General features: G+C 55.5%; 1 protein-coding gene across 1 annotated transcript in view; it reads left to right on the forward strand.

Moving 5' to 3' along the window:
* Positions 1-12,812, forward strand: part of PLXNA2 (plexin A2) — a 211,183-nt gene that overhangs the window by 166,448 nt on the left and 31,923 nt on the right. The window contains exon 13 of the mRNA XM_084865273.1: positions 6,453-6,604. Within this exon, the coding sequence (XP_084721399.1) occupies positions 6,453-6,604 (152 nt within the window). The remainder of the gene's footprint in view (positions 1-6,452; positions 6,605-12,812) is intronic.

Below are 12,812 nucleotides of genomic sequence, written 5' to 3' on the forward strand. Positions count from 1 at the left end.
AGAACCCTTCAGTCCCCAAGCCAACGCTCTGTCCTCTGAGCCAAACCAGTTAGAGCAAAGGTTTCTTTAGGGAGGAGAGACTAGGAGGGTGGGAGGTGCCTGAAACAGGAGAAGGAAGCCCAGAGGGAAAAGGAAGAAAGGGGAAGGATACCCAGGGGCTACCTGCCTCCAGGATTCGCACAGGGCCCGCCTGGTGAGTGTCTATGTGACAAGGGAAGGAAGTCCTGGGCACGGGCCATCCCGCTGCACGTGGGGCAGGACCTACCTGGGGTCACCACCCTCTCCGAGGCAGCATGGGAACCCAAGGTCCACAGAACAGCAACTGCAATGATCAAAGGGCTTAGGAAACAAGATCTCCCGATGGAAAGCTAAGAGAATTGCAGCAGCGAAGGCCAGGGGTGACAGATTGGCCGTCCTCCGTGTCTGAGAGATGTTTGATGAGGAGGCAGCTGCTAAGTCGCCCGTTTGATGCGGAATCACAGCGGAATCACTGGCTTACATGAAACGGGGGGGGGGGGGGGGGGGAGAGATGCAGAAAGGGTGTGGAGAAACAGTGTCCACTCCCAGCCACACTGGGCACCCCCGCCATCATGAAAGGGCACAGTCTGTTCCAGAATCCGGTCAAGACCAGCGGGAGGGGGTCGGGGGGGGCGGGGGTTGTCCATCAAGGCAGTGCGCTGAGTATTAGGTTGCTAGGCTAAAATGAGAGGGCCCCTGACCCAAGACAGTTATCGACTGGATGAGGAAAAAGCAGTTCCAGTCCCTGTTCCAGCCCCTGTGGGCTCTGCTGCCTGGGACCTTCCCAGAAGGCAGTGGGGGTGGAGGAGAAGGTGCTGCCAGTCCTGCCCAGGGAGTCAGAGAAAACCCCTGACTCGCAGTGGCCATGCTGCCTGGCACTGTCTAGCTGTGGGGACCCAGCGCTCAGGAGGTGGGTGGGGAGGGGCTCCCAGCAGGAGCCAGCACAGAATCTGGGGGAGACCCCCTGTGCCCCCTGCACCCCACTCAGCAACAGCAGCAGCTGCTTCTGGGATCCTCCCTCCCTCGTGCCTGACCTCTGGCTCTGACTTCCGAGGACCGCAGAGAATCTCAATAGTTGTCTGGTCCACGTTATAATGGGCTACAGAGCACAGGGCTGAAGTGAGTCAATATCTAAAGATCTTGCCAGCTGACTTCACAGGTTTTCAGCTTCCTTCTCTCTCTCTCCACACCCGCAGCCACTACACCACACACACACACACACACACACACACACACACACACACACTCAGCCCAAACTGCCAAACCCTTTGTTTGTGTGGGTGTCTCATTCAGAATGACTGAATTACTTGAAAGAACTCATTGTGTTTGTTGCAAAGGATAGTACCTACCTCAGAACAGCTCCTAGGCAAGGGAAAAAGCAGTGGGGAGAAGGGAGGGAGGAAGGGATGTGGACCATTTTAGACAGGACCAGTGACCTTCCAAATTTATTCCGGGAGAAAAGGTGATGTGTGGCTCAGTCTGTGCTTTTGTGCAGGGCCCGGAACCCACTAAAACCCAGGCCCTGCCCCAAGCACCTCAGCCACTCCCCACCCAAGCCCAGGCTGCAGGCTCCCTCCCAGGCTCTCTCCAGTCAACCCAGGACACCTCTTCCCACGGGGGTCACCTCAGCATCTAAGTTATGTGTATCTGGTCCGTGTGTCCTCCTTCCCGATCAGTAGGAAGAGCTTCACCCTCTAAAGCTCCCGACCCACACCGCCATCCCATGGCACAGGTGTGTGTGTGTGGGGGGGGGGGGCCACGAGGGAGGGAATTGCCTATTTTCAAGGCCTGTTCTCCAATCCACCATGGCATTGGGGACTTTCATACATCCCTGTGAGGCAAGCATCATTGTCTGTTTTCTGATAAGAACACAGGAAGGTCAAATAGCCCATACATGTCATAGCTGGAATTCAAACTCAAGTCTACCTGATGCCAGAGGCCACTCTTCCTGCTGCAGACCCTGCCTGAGCATCAGATGGTCTGTCTGCATCCCGGCCATATCTTCTCCCCTGTCACTGGGGGAATCTATATAACCCCGCCCGCCCTCTCACCTTCACCTCTGCCAGAGATAAGCTCTTCCGGATCTGCAAGGCAGAAGTCAAGGCCTTCCTTGGAGTTCTATAAGCCGTGGCTGGGACTCCAGCCACTTACCTCTTTATAGATTGGGATGGATGGGCCAGACTTGGCTCCTTGGAGAACCAAGCGTTGTGAGTGCTACACTGGGTGCTTTGCAATCTACTGCTGCTTTAAAAGTTATATATAGTTGATTTCAGAGAGGAAGAGAGGGACAGAAACATCAATGATGATAACCATCAATTCACTGCCTCCTGCATGTCCCCTACTGGGCATCACACCTGCAACTCGGGCATGTGCCCTGACCAGGAATCAAACTGTGACCTCCTGGTTCACAGGTCAGTGCTCAACCACTGAGCCACATGGGAAGAGCTCTAATGCTGCTTTTAAGAAAAGAGCCTTAGGATCGGTCTCCAGGGTGGGCTTGGGACCCTGCAGCTGCCTGGTCTGAGGGGGTGTCCTGAAGGGGAATAAATCCTTTCCCATCAAGCCTCTCCTCTGTAGCGTCTCCCCCACACCCGGTCCTGAGGAGAAATAGGAAAGCAGGTTGCTTGGGTTTCTACACCCAGGCCACTGCACAGACATCAAGGGCCTTCTCACCTGGAAGCGATCAGGCGGCAGGGGATGTGTCCCACACGGTACCTTCCTGTTGCTTTGTATGCTGAGCCCAGATCTCCACCTGACTCCCATTTGTAAGCAAAAGGAGGGCAATGACATGTACAAAGATCCACAAAGTTTAAAGAGCACGTGTGTACAAGGATGGCTAGTACTTGGGGGGACACAGGAGACATAGTACAGGATGTACTAGTCACCAAGGTCAGAACCTGAGGACCGGGACCTTAACTGGTGTTTAGAGCAAACCGCTAGTAACCTGGTCAAGTATGTGTTCATGAAGGCCAATCTGAGGACGTCCCGTCTAAGGGAGGAGCATGGGGTTCTGGCTGTTAGTGTGAGTGAGGGGTGGTGGAGCCCTGCTTATCACCTGGCCCAGAGCACAGAGCAGAGCACAGATTCAAAAGTTACCTGGGAGTAAGGACCCGTAGGCCCTGCCGGCCATATTTATTACATGTAGGTGAGAGAAGGGGAACGGTTGAAAATGCAAGTTTTCCAGCTGGGTGCACAGTGATTCCTTTAACCTTGCAAGAGGATCTGGGAGGGTAATGAGGTTAGAGGTGGAAGGAGAAAAATTAAGAGTTCATTTTTCGGCCTGTGAAATGTGAGGTGCCTGAGGGACACACAGTGGAAATGGAGGTGTCTAGTAGCAATTGGATATATGGATATGGAGCTCGAGAGGCAGGCCTGAGCCAACAATATAGATGTGAAAGTCATCAGTAATGGAGGCCTTGGGAATTCTCTTGCAAATCAAATGTTCGCCACCTCATCTGTGTTTGGGAAATCCAGATTTTTACACATCAAGTTTCGTTTTAATCAAGGAAGATGCGAGCCCCAGGGCGTGATGGATGCTGAATGCCTTGGCCCCCAAACTCCTCCACTACCTACCCCAGGTGCTGGCCGCAAGCACATACATGTGCCTTGTGGGGAAGAAAACCCACATGGATCCAGCATTTCCTGGTGCTTTCAAATGAGTCAGAGGGACTCTGGCTCTCCGGGGTTGCATTCCCACACCCGGTAGCTGGGATAGAAGGGATCAGGTGGGTGTCTCGACACCCCAAACTATCTACCTCTTCAACATGTGTCTTCATGCGAAGATCATAACACTTGTTACCAATTTTTTTTTTAAGTCTTCCTTTTCTGCACAGTATAAGCTGGCTTACTCTTCTGAGCAGCTCAGTGCCCATGACCATGTCGACCCTGACCCTGACCCTGAAACGTGGGAAGGGGATCCTAACTGACTTGCCAGCAGGAGGAAGCTGCCCCATGGGACCTGCCAACACCCCCTGCCTACTCACAATGCAATCCCTACACGCTACCTGTAAGACGAAAATATTTTTAGTCTTCCCAGAAAGATTTCATTTCACAGTTTTTCTGAAAGGTTGTAATTAACTGCAGGGAGCAAAAGAAAAGTTTTTTTAAAAAATAAGGGGGGTGGGGGAGTGAACCAATCACGGCAGGCTTGTCAGTTGCTTTTAGTAGGTGGGTTCCTGCCATCCAGGTGGCTGGGGGAGGGGAGGAGGGGCCCGCTGAGCTCATTCCAAGTGGATCAAAGGAGAGCCAGCCAGGTGCTCAGCTTGTGGAGAGAGATTCTTTCCTACAGAGCTCCTGCAGGGGCATGGAAGCAGCCCCTTCCCCATTCCTCATGGATCAGGGTCCATCTTGCAAAGTCCAGAAGGCCCGGGACCTGAGAAACTGCCAGGGTGGGGTGGGAGAGTCAAGGTCGAGTGTTGCTTATTTTTAGCATCCCAGGGGCAGAAAACGGGGGGCCACGGTTCCTCATGCCGGCGCCTTTCTCTCCAAATTGTCCCGCCTCCCCCCAACACTCACATCAGCACATAGAGATGCCTTTGTGCCCCTCCAGTCTCCCTCCATTGACTCATTTCATGAATCTTGTTGGTTTTATTCATAAGGTGGGACATTTCATTCCCATGAAAGGGAGTCAGAGCCACAGACAAGGTGACTTAGGTGAAATGAGTCCCTGGATGAGATGAGTTCAGGGCCTGGGCCGACAAGGAATGGCGGGGGAGGGAGGACGTCTGGAGGTCAGAGCGAGCTCAGGTCCTGGCTGTGCAGCCCAATGACTGAGAGCCCAGGCCGTGAGGGAGGAGGGATGGTGGTGGTCCTATCCCCAGCATCTCTTCTCAATCCACCATCACCTGGGGACTCATGTTTGAATTGGTGGCAGAACTCACGGTGCCCATATCGTAGGCAGAGAGCAGGGCGCCTTCGGGAAGGCGGGAGGTGGAAGAGTTTCCGGAGCCTTCAGCAGCATTTTCACCTGCCCTCACCTGTCATCTGTGCCCCGGGGTGCAAGGACTCATCTGCCCTCTGGACACCCCACCAGCACATAAGGGCCAACTCCCCAGAGGGGCCTAAGGACAGAAGAGACCAAGGCTGCAACTCTCTGCCCAGAGGCCTCATCTGGGAGAGTCTTGTGGACTCTTGGCCTTGTCCAACCCCCCTCCCTCTCTCCCCACCTTGCCTTCCCTGTGGCCGTGAATAGAGCTCTGGACTTGCTTACAACTGTGTGTATAGGTTGTACGAGCATCTTAGACTAAGTCATCTTCCAGTTCTGAAAATGCATGTTCCTGCTCAGGACTGGGTTCTGGTCTGATGTCCTTCAGCTTCCGGTGACTGTGGACCACAGTATGGCCGTCCCCCTGGCATCCGTGGGACCCCTCAGAGCTGCCTTCTTCCTGAGCCTGAGCTGTCCCCGGACAGAAGTGTACGCCTCGGGAGAGCCTGATTCTGCCGTTCCCTTCCCTGTTGGGCCACGGCAACATGAGGCAGTCGTCATGGGGTGACCGGATTAAGAAATGAATCCATTAGTGATCCTTACTAATAGGAAGCCAGCAGAATTTGGGAAATCCTAAAGTTGTTATTATTATGGGGTGGGGGGCTGTAGCATGCAACACAGGACTTGTTTTCCAGAACGATGTATAACACCCTTCCCATCTTTGGTCATGCCTCTGCAGCCCCCTTACTTCAGGCTCCTCAGGGGTCCACCCACTTTGCCTCGAACCCACTGAGTCCCTGGCATCAGCACTGTGTGCAGCCTCCTTCATCTCTCCTCTCGCCCAGACGTTCCTTGAGGGCCTGTTTCCTGTGTGTTCATCACTGTATTCCCACAGAGCCTAGCACACAGGAGTGGCAATAGCAAGGCCTCTTTGCAGCAAACTGCGGGTCGCGAGCCACATGCGGCTCTTTGGCCCCTTGAGTGTGGCTCTTCCACAAAATTCCAAGGCCTGGACGAGTCTATTTTGAAGAAGTAGCGTCAGAAGATGTTTTAAGTTTTAAAAATGTGTTTGTCCAAAGAAATTTTAATCGTTGTACTGTTGATAGTTGGCTCTGTTGACCAATGAGTTTGCCGACCACTGGCCTGGAGAATGCTCCCAAACACCCTCTGTTTGGTTCTCGGGAGCTCCTGGGGTGAGGCTGGTAGAGATGACTCTCACTATCAGGCAACTGGTGAATCCCAGACCTGGTTCAAAGGATGGTTTTATTCCTCGAGTCTAGTACTTTCTCGTTTCTTTTTAACAATTGGATGAATGAATGAATGACTTAATGACCTAAAGACCCGAGGAAGGAGTATAAAAAAAATATGGTGCCAGGATCCCAGACAAGCTACAAAGTAGAGAAAAACTCTCCGTTCACCCAGGTTCCAGATGTCCCTGGGGAAGGCAAAGGATGCTGCCACCTCTGCCCCTGTGGCCCGCAGGCTCACTCATCCCGTTTCCCTTCCGCAGATCTTGACGGTGTCTGGACCGCCCGAAGGAGGGACTCGAGTGACCATCCACGGCGTGAACCTGGGCCTGGACTTCTCCGAGATCGCCCATCACGTGCAGGTGGCTGGGGTGCCCTGCACACCCCTGCCCGGGGAATACATCATCGCTGAGCAGTGAGTCCGGTCTGCTCCGGCCTGCCCCTTCCCAGGGGAGCTTCTGGGTGGGCGGAGACTCACCCCCACCCCCTCTTTCTCTGGGACTTTTCCGAGAGTCATTTCCCATCTCCCTTCTCCCGTGGACCCTGCCCCCAGGAATCTACCCAGGGCCCTGTCCTTTCCTACCTCCAGTCTCACAAAGTCATGGTCATGCTCTTCCCTGGCCCCCAGCTCCTCTGGCACCAGGGATCCCTGTGCAATGCTGCCCCTCCATCAGTTTCCCCCTGCCCCCCCCCCCCCCCCCCCCCCGCATGACTGAGTCAGTCCCCCTCTCCCCCCAACCAGCCCAGGCTCCGCCTCTCCCCTGGCCTCTCCCCGCTGGACCCCATTGGCATGCATTCCGCAAGGTGGGCCTTGGGCAACAATTTGTTTGGCTCACGGGGCTCTGACAGCGGCTTAATCCGAGCAGGGCCGCCGCCGGAGTAAATTCATTTATTTCACTAAGGGAAGTGTCAGCTGGAAATTAGAAAATAGGCATGTCGCAGCAGACAGGCGATCGGGGCTCCGGGAGTGACATATGTTCCAATCTGGGGTGTTCATTTGGCAGTGGCGGCCACTGTGGAGTTGGCGAGCAGGAGGCGGGAGGGTCCAATGAGGGGTGCCTCCCCTTCAAAGGAGAAAGGGTGGGGAGCAGCCGGGTCACTCTGCATCGTTGGTCACGTCAAGTCTGGTCAAGTCGTCCTCGTTCCACAGAGAACACAGCTCGGCCAGGGGTTCCCGGAGCTTGACCCAGAGCACGGCTTGGGGTGTGGGGCTTCTCTTCCTAAGCTTTACCCCCTGCGGCCTCAGTTCCTCCCCCCCAGAACCAGCCTTTAGTAGCAGCCATAAAAGTGGCATCAGCAACCATAAAAATGACATCACTTTGTTCTGTCAGCACTTGCACCATTTCATCCATTATCTCATTTTTCATTGGTCCGGACTCTGAGAGGTACATATCGTTATTGTCACTTTGCAAAGCAAGAGAGGCGGGAAAACCCGTCCCATTCCCTCAGAGCACAGAGCCAAGGCGGAGCGGGACCTGGAGTCTCCCCTTCCTTACCAGCGATGGGGTGGACCCCAGGGTGAAAGGGGCTTGGAAATCTCATGATGCGTCACAATGTGGCCTCCAGGTTCGCGGGGCCACGATCCCAGCGTGGCCCAGAGCTGGGTCAGGGCGAGAGGGTGAATCCCCAGACTCCGAGGCTGGGAGGACGCCTGCCAGCAGGGGAGAAGGAGCCAGATCCTTCAACCTGCAGCTCCCTCCTGTGGGATCCTTCACTGGCAGCCTTCGCCCCGGGAGGAGAGCATGTCGGGAAAGGCTGGCAGGGTCTGCAGGGCGAGAGGAGGGAGGGGAAAGGGATGTGACTTAGTAGCACCTCTGAGCCAGGAGCGGAGGGGACAGCTGTGGGCAGGAGCCAGGCCAGCCTGAGGGATCCTCACAGTCAAGGGCTTTCCAGGGGCCAGTGCCCTGCCTGGCGGGGCTAGCCCCTCAGTCTCACTGACCCAACCCCCTGGGGCGTCCAGGCCCTGCCTTGTGCCTCTAGACGTGAGCTAAGTCTCCAACTTGGGGAGATGCCACAGGACGCCAAAGGAGAGGGCTTGGGTGAGTGAGGGGGCAGGCTTTGAGGTGAGAAGAGCCTGGGCCGTTGGCCATGGACGTGCCATGGGGTTTGGTACCCAAAGGTGTTCAGAGACCTTCGCACTCTGCCCGGCCCCCTCCCTCCACCGGCCTCATGGGAACCGTGATGCCTGCTGCACGAGTTTTGAGGAAAACTCAATAAGATGAGAACACGGGGACTGAAATGTGCCCTACGAATGTGAGAAAGTTTTCTCTGTGAAATCAAATGCTCTGCGCTCGCTGAGGGCCACGGGGAAGAAAGTCCTGGCAGGAGCTAGAAGGAGCCTGGGACGGTGAAGGGACCAGTGCTCCCTGCCAAGGCTGGTGGTCGCCCTAGAAAACCACCACCGCCGCCTCCGGGCACAGGGCAGGCCGCAGGGGTGGGCACGCCCGGCGCCTCGGCGGGAGGCAGCCCTGCTTTCCAGCAGTGCCAGGCTCATGACTGCTCCCGAGGTTTCTGAGTTTGCTCACGTCGTTAAAGCCTCCGTCCCAGGCAGGGGGCAGCAGGCACTGTCGTTACAGATGTCTGCGGGAGATGGATGTGGCTGGCCGTGCAGAGTCCTGGGCGCGGGCAGGATCAGCGGGCACGGGAATGGCTCACCATATGCTGGTGCCTGCCATGGATCACCCAGCAATTAGGTTAATGTTGGTTAAAGGGCCCCACTTAGGCCTGTGATCGGCACCCCACAGGGCTACGGAGGGCCGGAGGGTCCACCACAGGACGTTTTCCGGGCAGTGGGGTGCAGGTGGAGGCCGCAACGGAGCCAGTGCTGGGACAGAGGCTCTGTATGACGGGAACTCAGGTCCGGGGCTCAGACCACCTCCCTCCTGTCTGCTGCCCCTGTGAACTCAGCCATACTGGATGGGTGTTAGATGGGTGTACCCTCACCTCCTTAGATGCACCGTGTTGAGCTGAAAAGCATCGCCCATGCCAGTTGAAGGGAGGCGGTCAGGGGTGGGCATGAGGGTACTGGCAGGAGGCCAGGAGTTCCGCTGTTGATGAGCTAGGACCGTAGTCGACAAACTGCGGTTTTTGAGCCACATTCGGCCCTTTGGCCCCTCGAGTGTGGCTCTTCCCCAAAATACCACAGCCTGGGCAAGTCTATTTTGAAGAAGTGGCGTTAGAAGAAGTTTAAGTTTAAAAAATGTGGCTCTCAAAAGGAATTTCAACCGTTGCACTGTTGCTGTTTGGCTCTGTTGACTAATGAGTTTGCTGACCTCTGAGCTAGGAGACTTTGGGCAAGTGGCTTTGCTCTCTGCTCCTCAGATGTCTCCTCTGGAGAATGGGCATGTAGAACTGGGTGACCCCTACAGTCACGTCTGTGGTCCTTGGATGGCAGAAGGAATAGCGTGTATGCCCCACGGGGCCTGTTCCTCCCACTGTTAGAAAGCTCATGGGTGGCACTGACATGTCCCCAGAGATCCCTGCCCACCAGGAGGAGGCAAGCCTTCGAACGCTGGAGCTGAGTCACTATTGGACAGTGACTTAGTCCAGCTCTTCCCTTTATCAGGAGAAAACACGGCCATCTGTTGTCTCCTAATGGTGCGATGGGAGCCTAGAGCCGCCAGGGACACTGGGAGGAGGCAGGGAAGGCAGGCAGCCTCCAAAACCAAACCACAGGAATGTGGCCCAGTGGTTAGGCCCGAAGGAGGAAGTGGTGCCCACACCGTGGCCTGTGGCCATCGACGGCCAGGAAGGCAGGGGCACAGGTGGGCAGCTCTCGGGGCCTTGGGAACCCCGCCAGGTCTTCCCTCCCCCACCCCTCTTCCCACAGCAACCTCAGCTCCACCCCAGCATCGCTGCCATGCCTCCCCTGTCCCCTTCCCAACAGACACACAGGTCCTCCCATTAGTCCTAGAGGCCAAGGCGTGAGCTTTGGAGCCAGCTGATGTGGATTTGAGTAGGGCGCTGTGGCTTACCAGAGCTGTGGCTGCCATGAGTCACCGGGCATCTCGGAGCCTGAGTTATTGTCTATAAAGGGAGCTTATCCCGGTAGGAGAGCCTGAGGACACGGGATCCTGTCCTCCCCGGGGCCTGCCACGGTCACAGCTCAGGCCAGGGGAGCTCCTGTTACTGTTAAGACACAGAACCTGCTTTGGCCTGACCCACATTGCTCATGATGACCCTTCCTGCTCCCTGCAGCTGCAACTTCCTTTCTCCTTGAGCTGCCCCTGTCCCTGAGCTCAGAGAACAGTACCTGCAACAGATATGCTCCAAGAGGCCAGCCCTGGGTCCCAGGAAGGAAAAGGACAGGAGTTCGAGGGCTTTGAGTTCTTCTGCTACGCTGCCTGATTCCTTAGGCCTCTCGGCTGTTTCTTAGACCTACCGACCCAGACCCTGTTCCGCAGCCCACCGCCTCTCTTCCCGCTCACTAGCTACAGAGGAACCTCATTCCACCTGTGGAAGAGGGTCAACTCTAGGCCCTCTCTGCCCAGCCCCTGACCCCCTTCCATACCCCCCTGCCTCCACATCACTCCTTTGTAGGCGGGGACTCAGAGCTGACTGCAGCCATTCAGCCTTGGACACCTGGACAGTGCCCCTCTCCATGCATCCCCTTCTCCCAGGTGCTTGACATGTAAGGCATATCTTTTGGGACATTTTGGGACATAAACCCTGAGCAAAAAAAAAAAAAAAATTCTAGAAAAGGCAGAGTGTCCAGAGCTGCTGGCCCATTGTTACACGCCCTCCAGGCACAGTTGAAGCCAGTCTAGGCTTTGTCTTCTCCTAGACTGGCCCTGGGGTGGCCCAGGGAGGAGCAGATATGCCCATGACCTTCACATATTCTCATGTTTCCTCTTGCCATGATTTCCAGCCTGCCCCGTTCCTTCCTCCGTGTCTTCTGGAGAATCACTTCGGCACAGATTGTCCAATGGGGGGAGGGAGTGCAGGAGGGACAAGAAAGCCCTGATTAGGAGAGAGGGAAGGAGACATACCTGCCCCCTTCTCTTCTGCACCTCCGGAGCTCCTGAGAGCCCAGCGTGGTCTGCAGGGGGGGCCGGGCCCACACAGCAGCAGGCGCTAGGGCCCAGGAGGCAGGTTGAGCGTGGTCACTCCACTGAGGTCACCACACACAATGCCATAAATTAGGCTTCTCCGATGCCCTGCTCATGGGGTGTGAGGAGACGGCTACGTGGAAAATGCTGTCTGATCATCACTAGCATCTTTCCTCTGGGTTCATAATTAACGCATTTATTCGTAGCGAAGGGGACGGGAGAGGGGCCTTCCCTGTGATTCAGCTCTTGCTTGTTGAATCTAATATGCTAAACGTAGCCAGACAGTTATTGCATGTTAAGTAAATATGCGCCAGGAATGAAGTGCTTATTTGGGATTAACTGTGATGAAGGAAATGGAGATCAGCGCCCTGCGTGTGTGCGAGCGTGCAGTGTATTTGTTTAATGCAGGTTTTATTGCACCGGAATGAAATCTCTGTGTAGTTACCTTCCTTCCTAGAGAAGCGGTGGAGATAAGAATCGCTGGGTTAAACTCGGATCCTCCCCACCGTGCCAGGATAATGCTGGGGATTAGTGCGGGGGAGGGGAGGTGTCTTTTGCAGACTCCCCACTCAGCAAACCTACCAGGGGTGCCCAGCTGCTCTGAACTCTTTTTTTAAAATATACTTTATTGATTTTTTACAGAGAGGAGAGAGAGAGATAGAGAGTTAGAAACATCGATGAGAGAGAGACATCGATCAGCTGCCTCCTGCACACCCCCTACTGGGGATATGCCCGCAACCAAGGTACATGCCCTTGACCGGAATCGAACCCGGGACCCTTCAGTCTGCAGGCCAACGCTCTATCCACTGAGCCAAACTGGTTTTGGCTGCTCTGAACTCGTATTGTGAGGTTGGGAGGAAAGGAAAATCATTGTCTCTGACCCCTTTTTGCTCAGCCTGGTGGGGCCCTTTCCCACGCACCCCACGTCTGCCATTCCAGGCAAGAGTCCCCCCCCAAAAAAAACAAAACAAAACAAAACAAAACAAACAAAACGATTTCTTCAATCCCACCATTTCTAATCTGTGGCCAAGGCAACCCGCCTCTGGTGGTGCTTGTTGTGACTTATCTTGGGCGCCAGGGAAGGCATCGCCCAGGGGTGGGGGGTGGGGGGGGAGGGGGTATCGATCTGCACTTCATGAGAGAGAATGCTGCATCCCTCTCCTCTCCAGCTCTGTCTCCTGTTAACATGAGGCCTGACTTCCAACCCCAGGGCTGGGTGCCTCCCTCCCCCAGCGGCTCCTTGCGCTCAGCCCTTGATTAAGTGGGAGTCCAGTGCCCGAGCTGTCCTAATGAACTCATCGGCCTCCCAGCCCTTCTCCTGCCGCCACAGGACTCTGCTCCTCCCACTGTGCTCCGGCTCCTGTTCTGGGCTCTCCCTATCTCCCCGGATTATCTCTCCTCTTTTGAAAACTCACCGCAGGAGGCAGACCACATTGAATCCCTTTGGCAAATAGGCCCTCCCTCCCTCTATTAGGGAGAGTGGCAGTGTTGGCTGGTCACATGGGAAAGAACACTCCATTGGGCAGAACCTCTCTGTTGGGTTATTTCCCAAATAGCTGGCAGCCACCCAGGGGT

This window comes from Pipistrellus hanaki (assembly GCF_964339955.1).
Source record: "Pipistrellus hanaki genome assembly, chromosome: 18".
Lineage (NCBI taxonomy): Eukaryota > Metazoa > Chordata > Mammalia > Chiroptera > Vespertilionidae > Pipistrellus > Pipistrellus hanaki.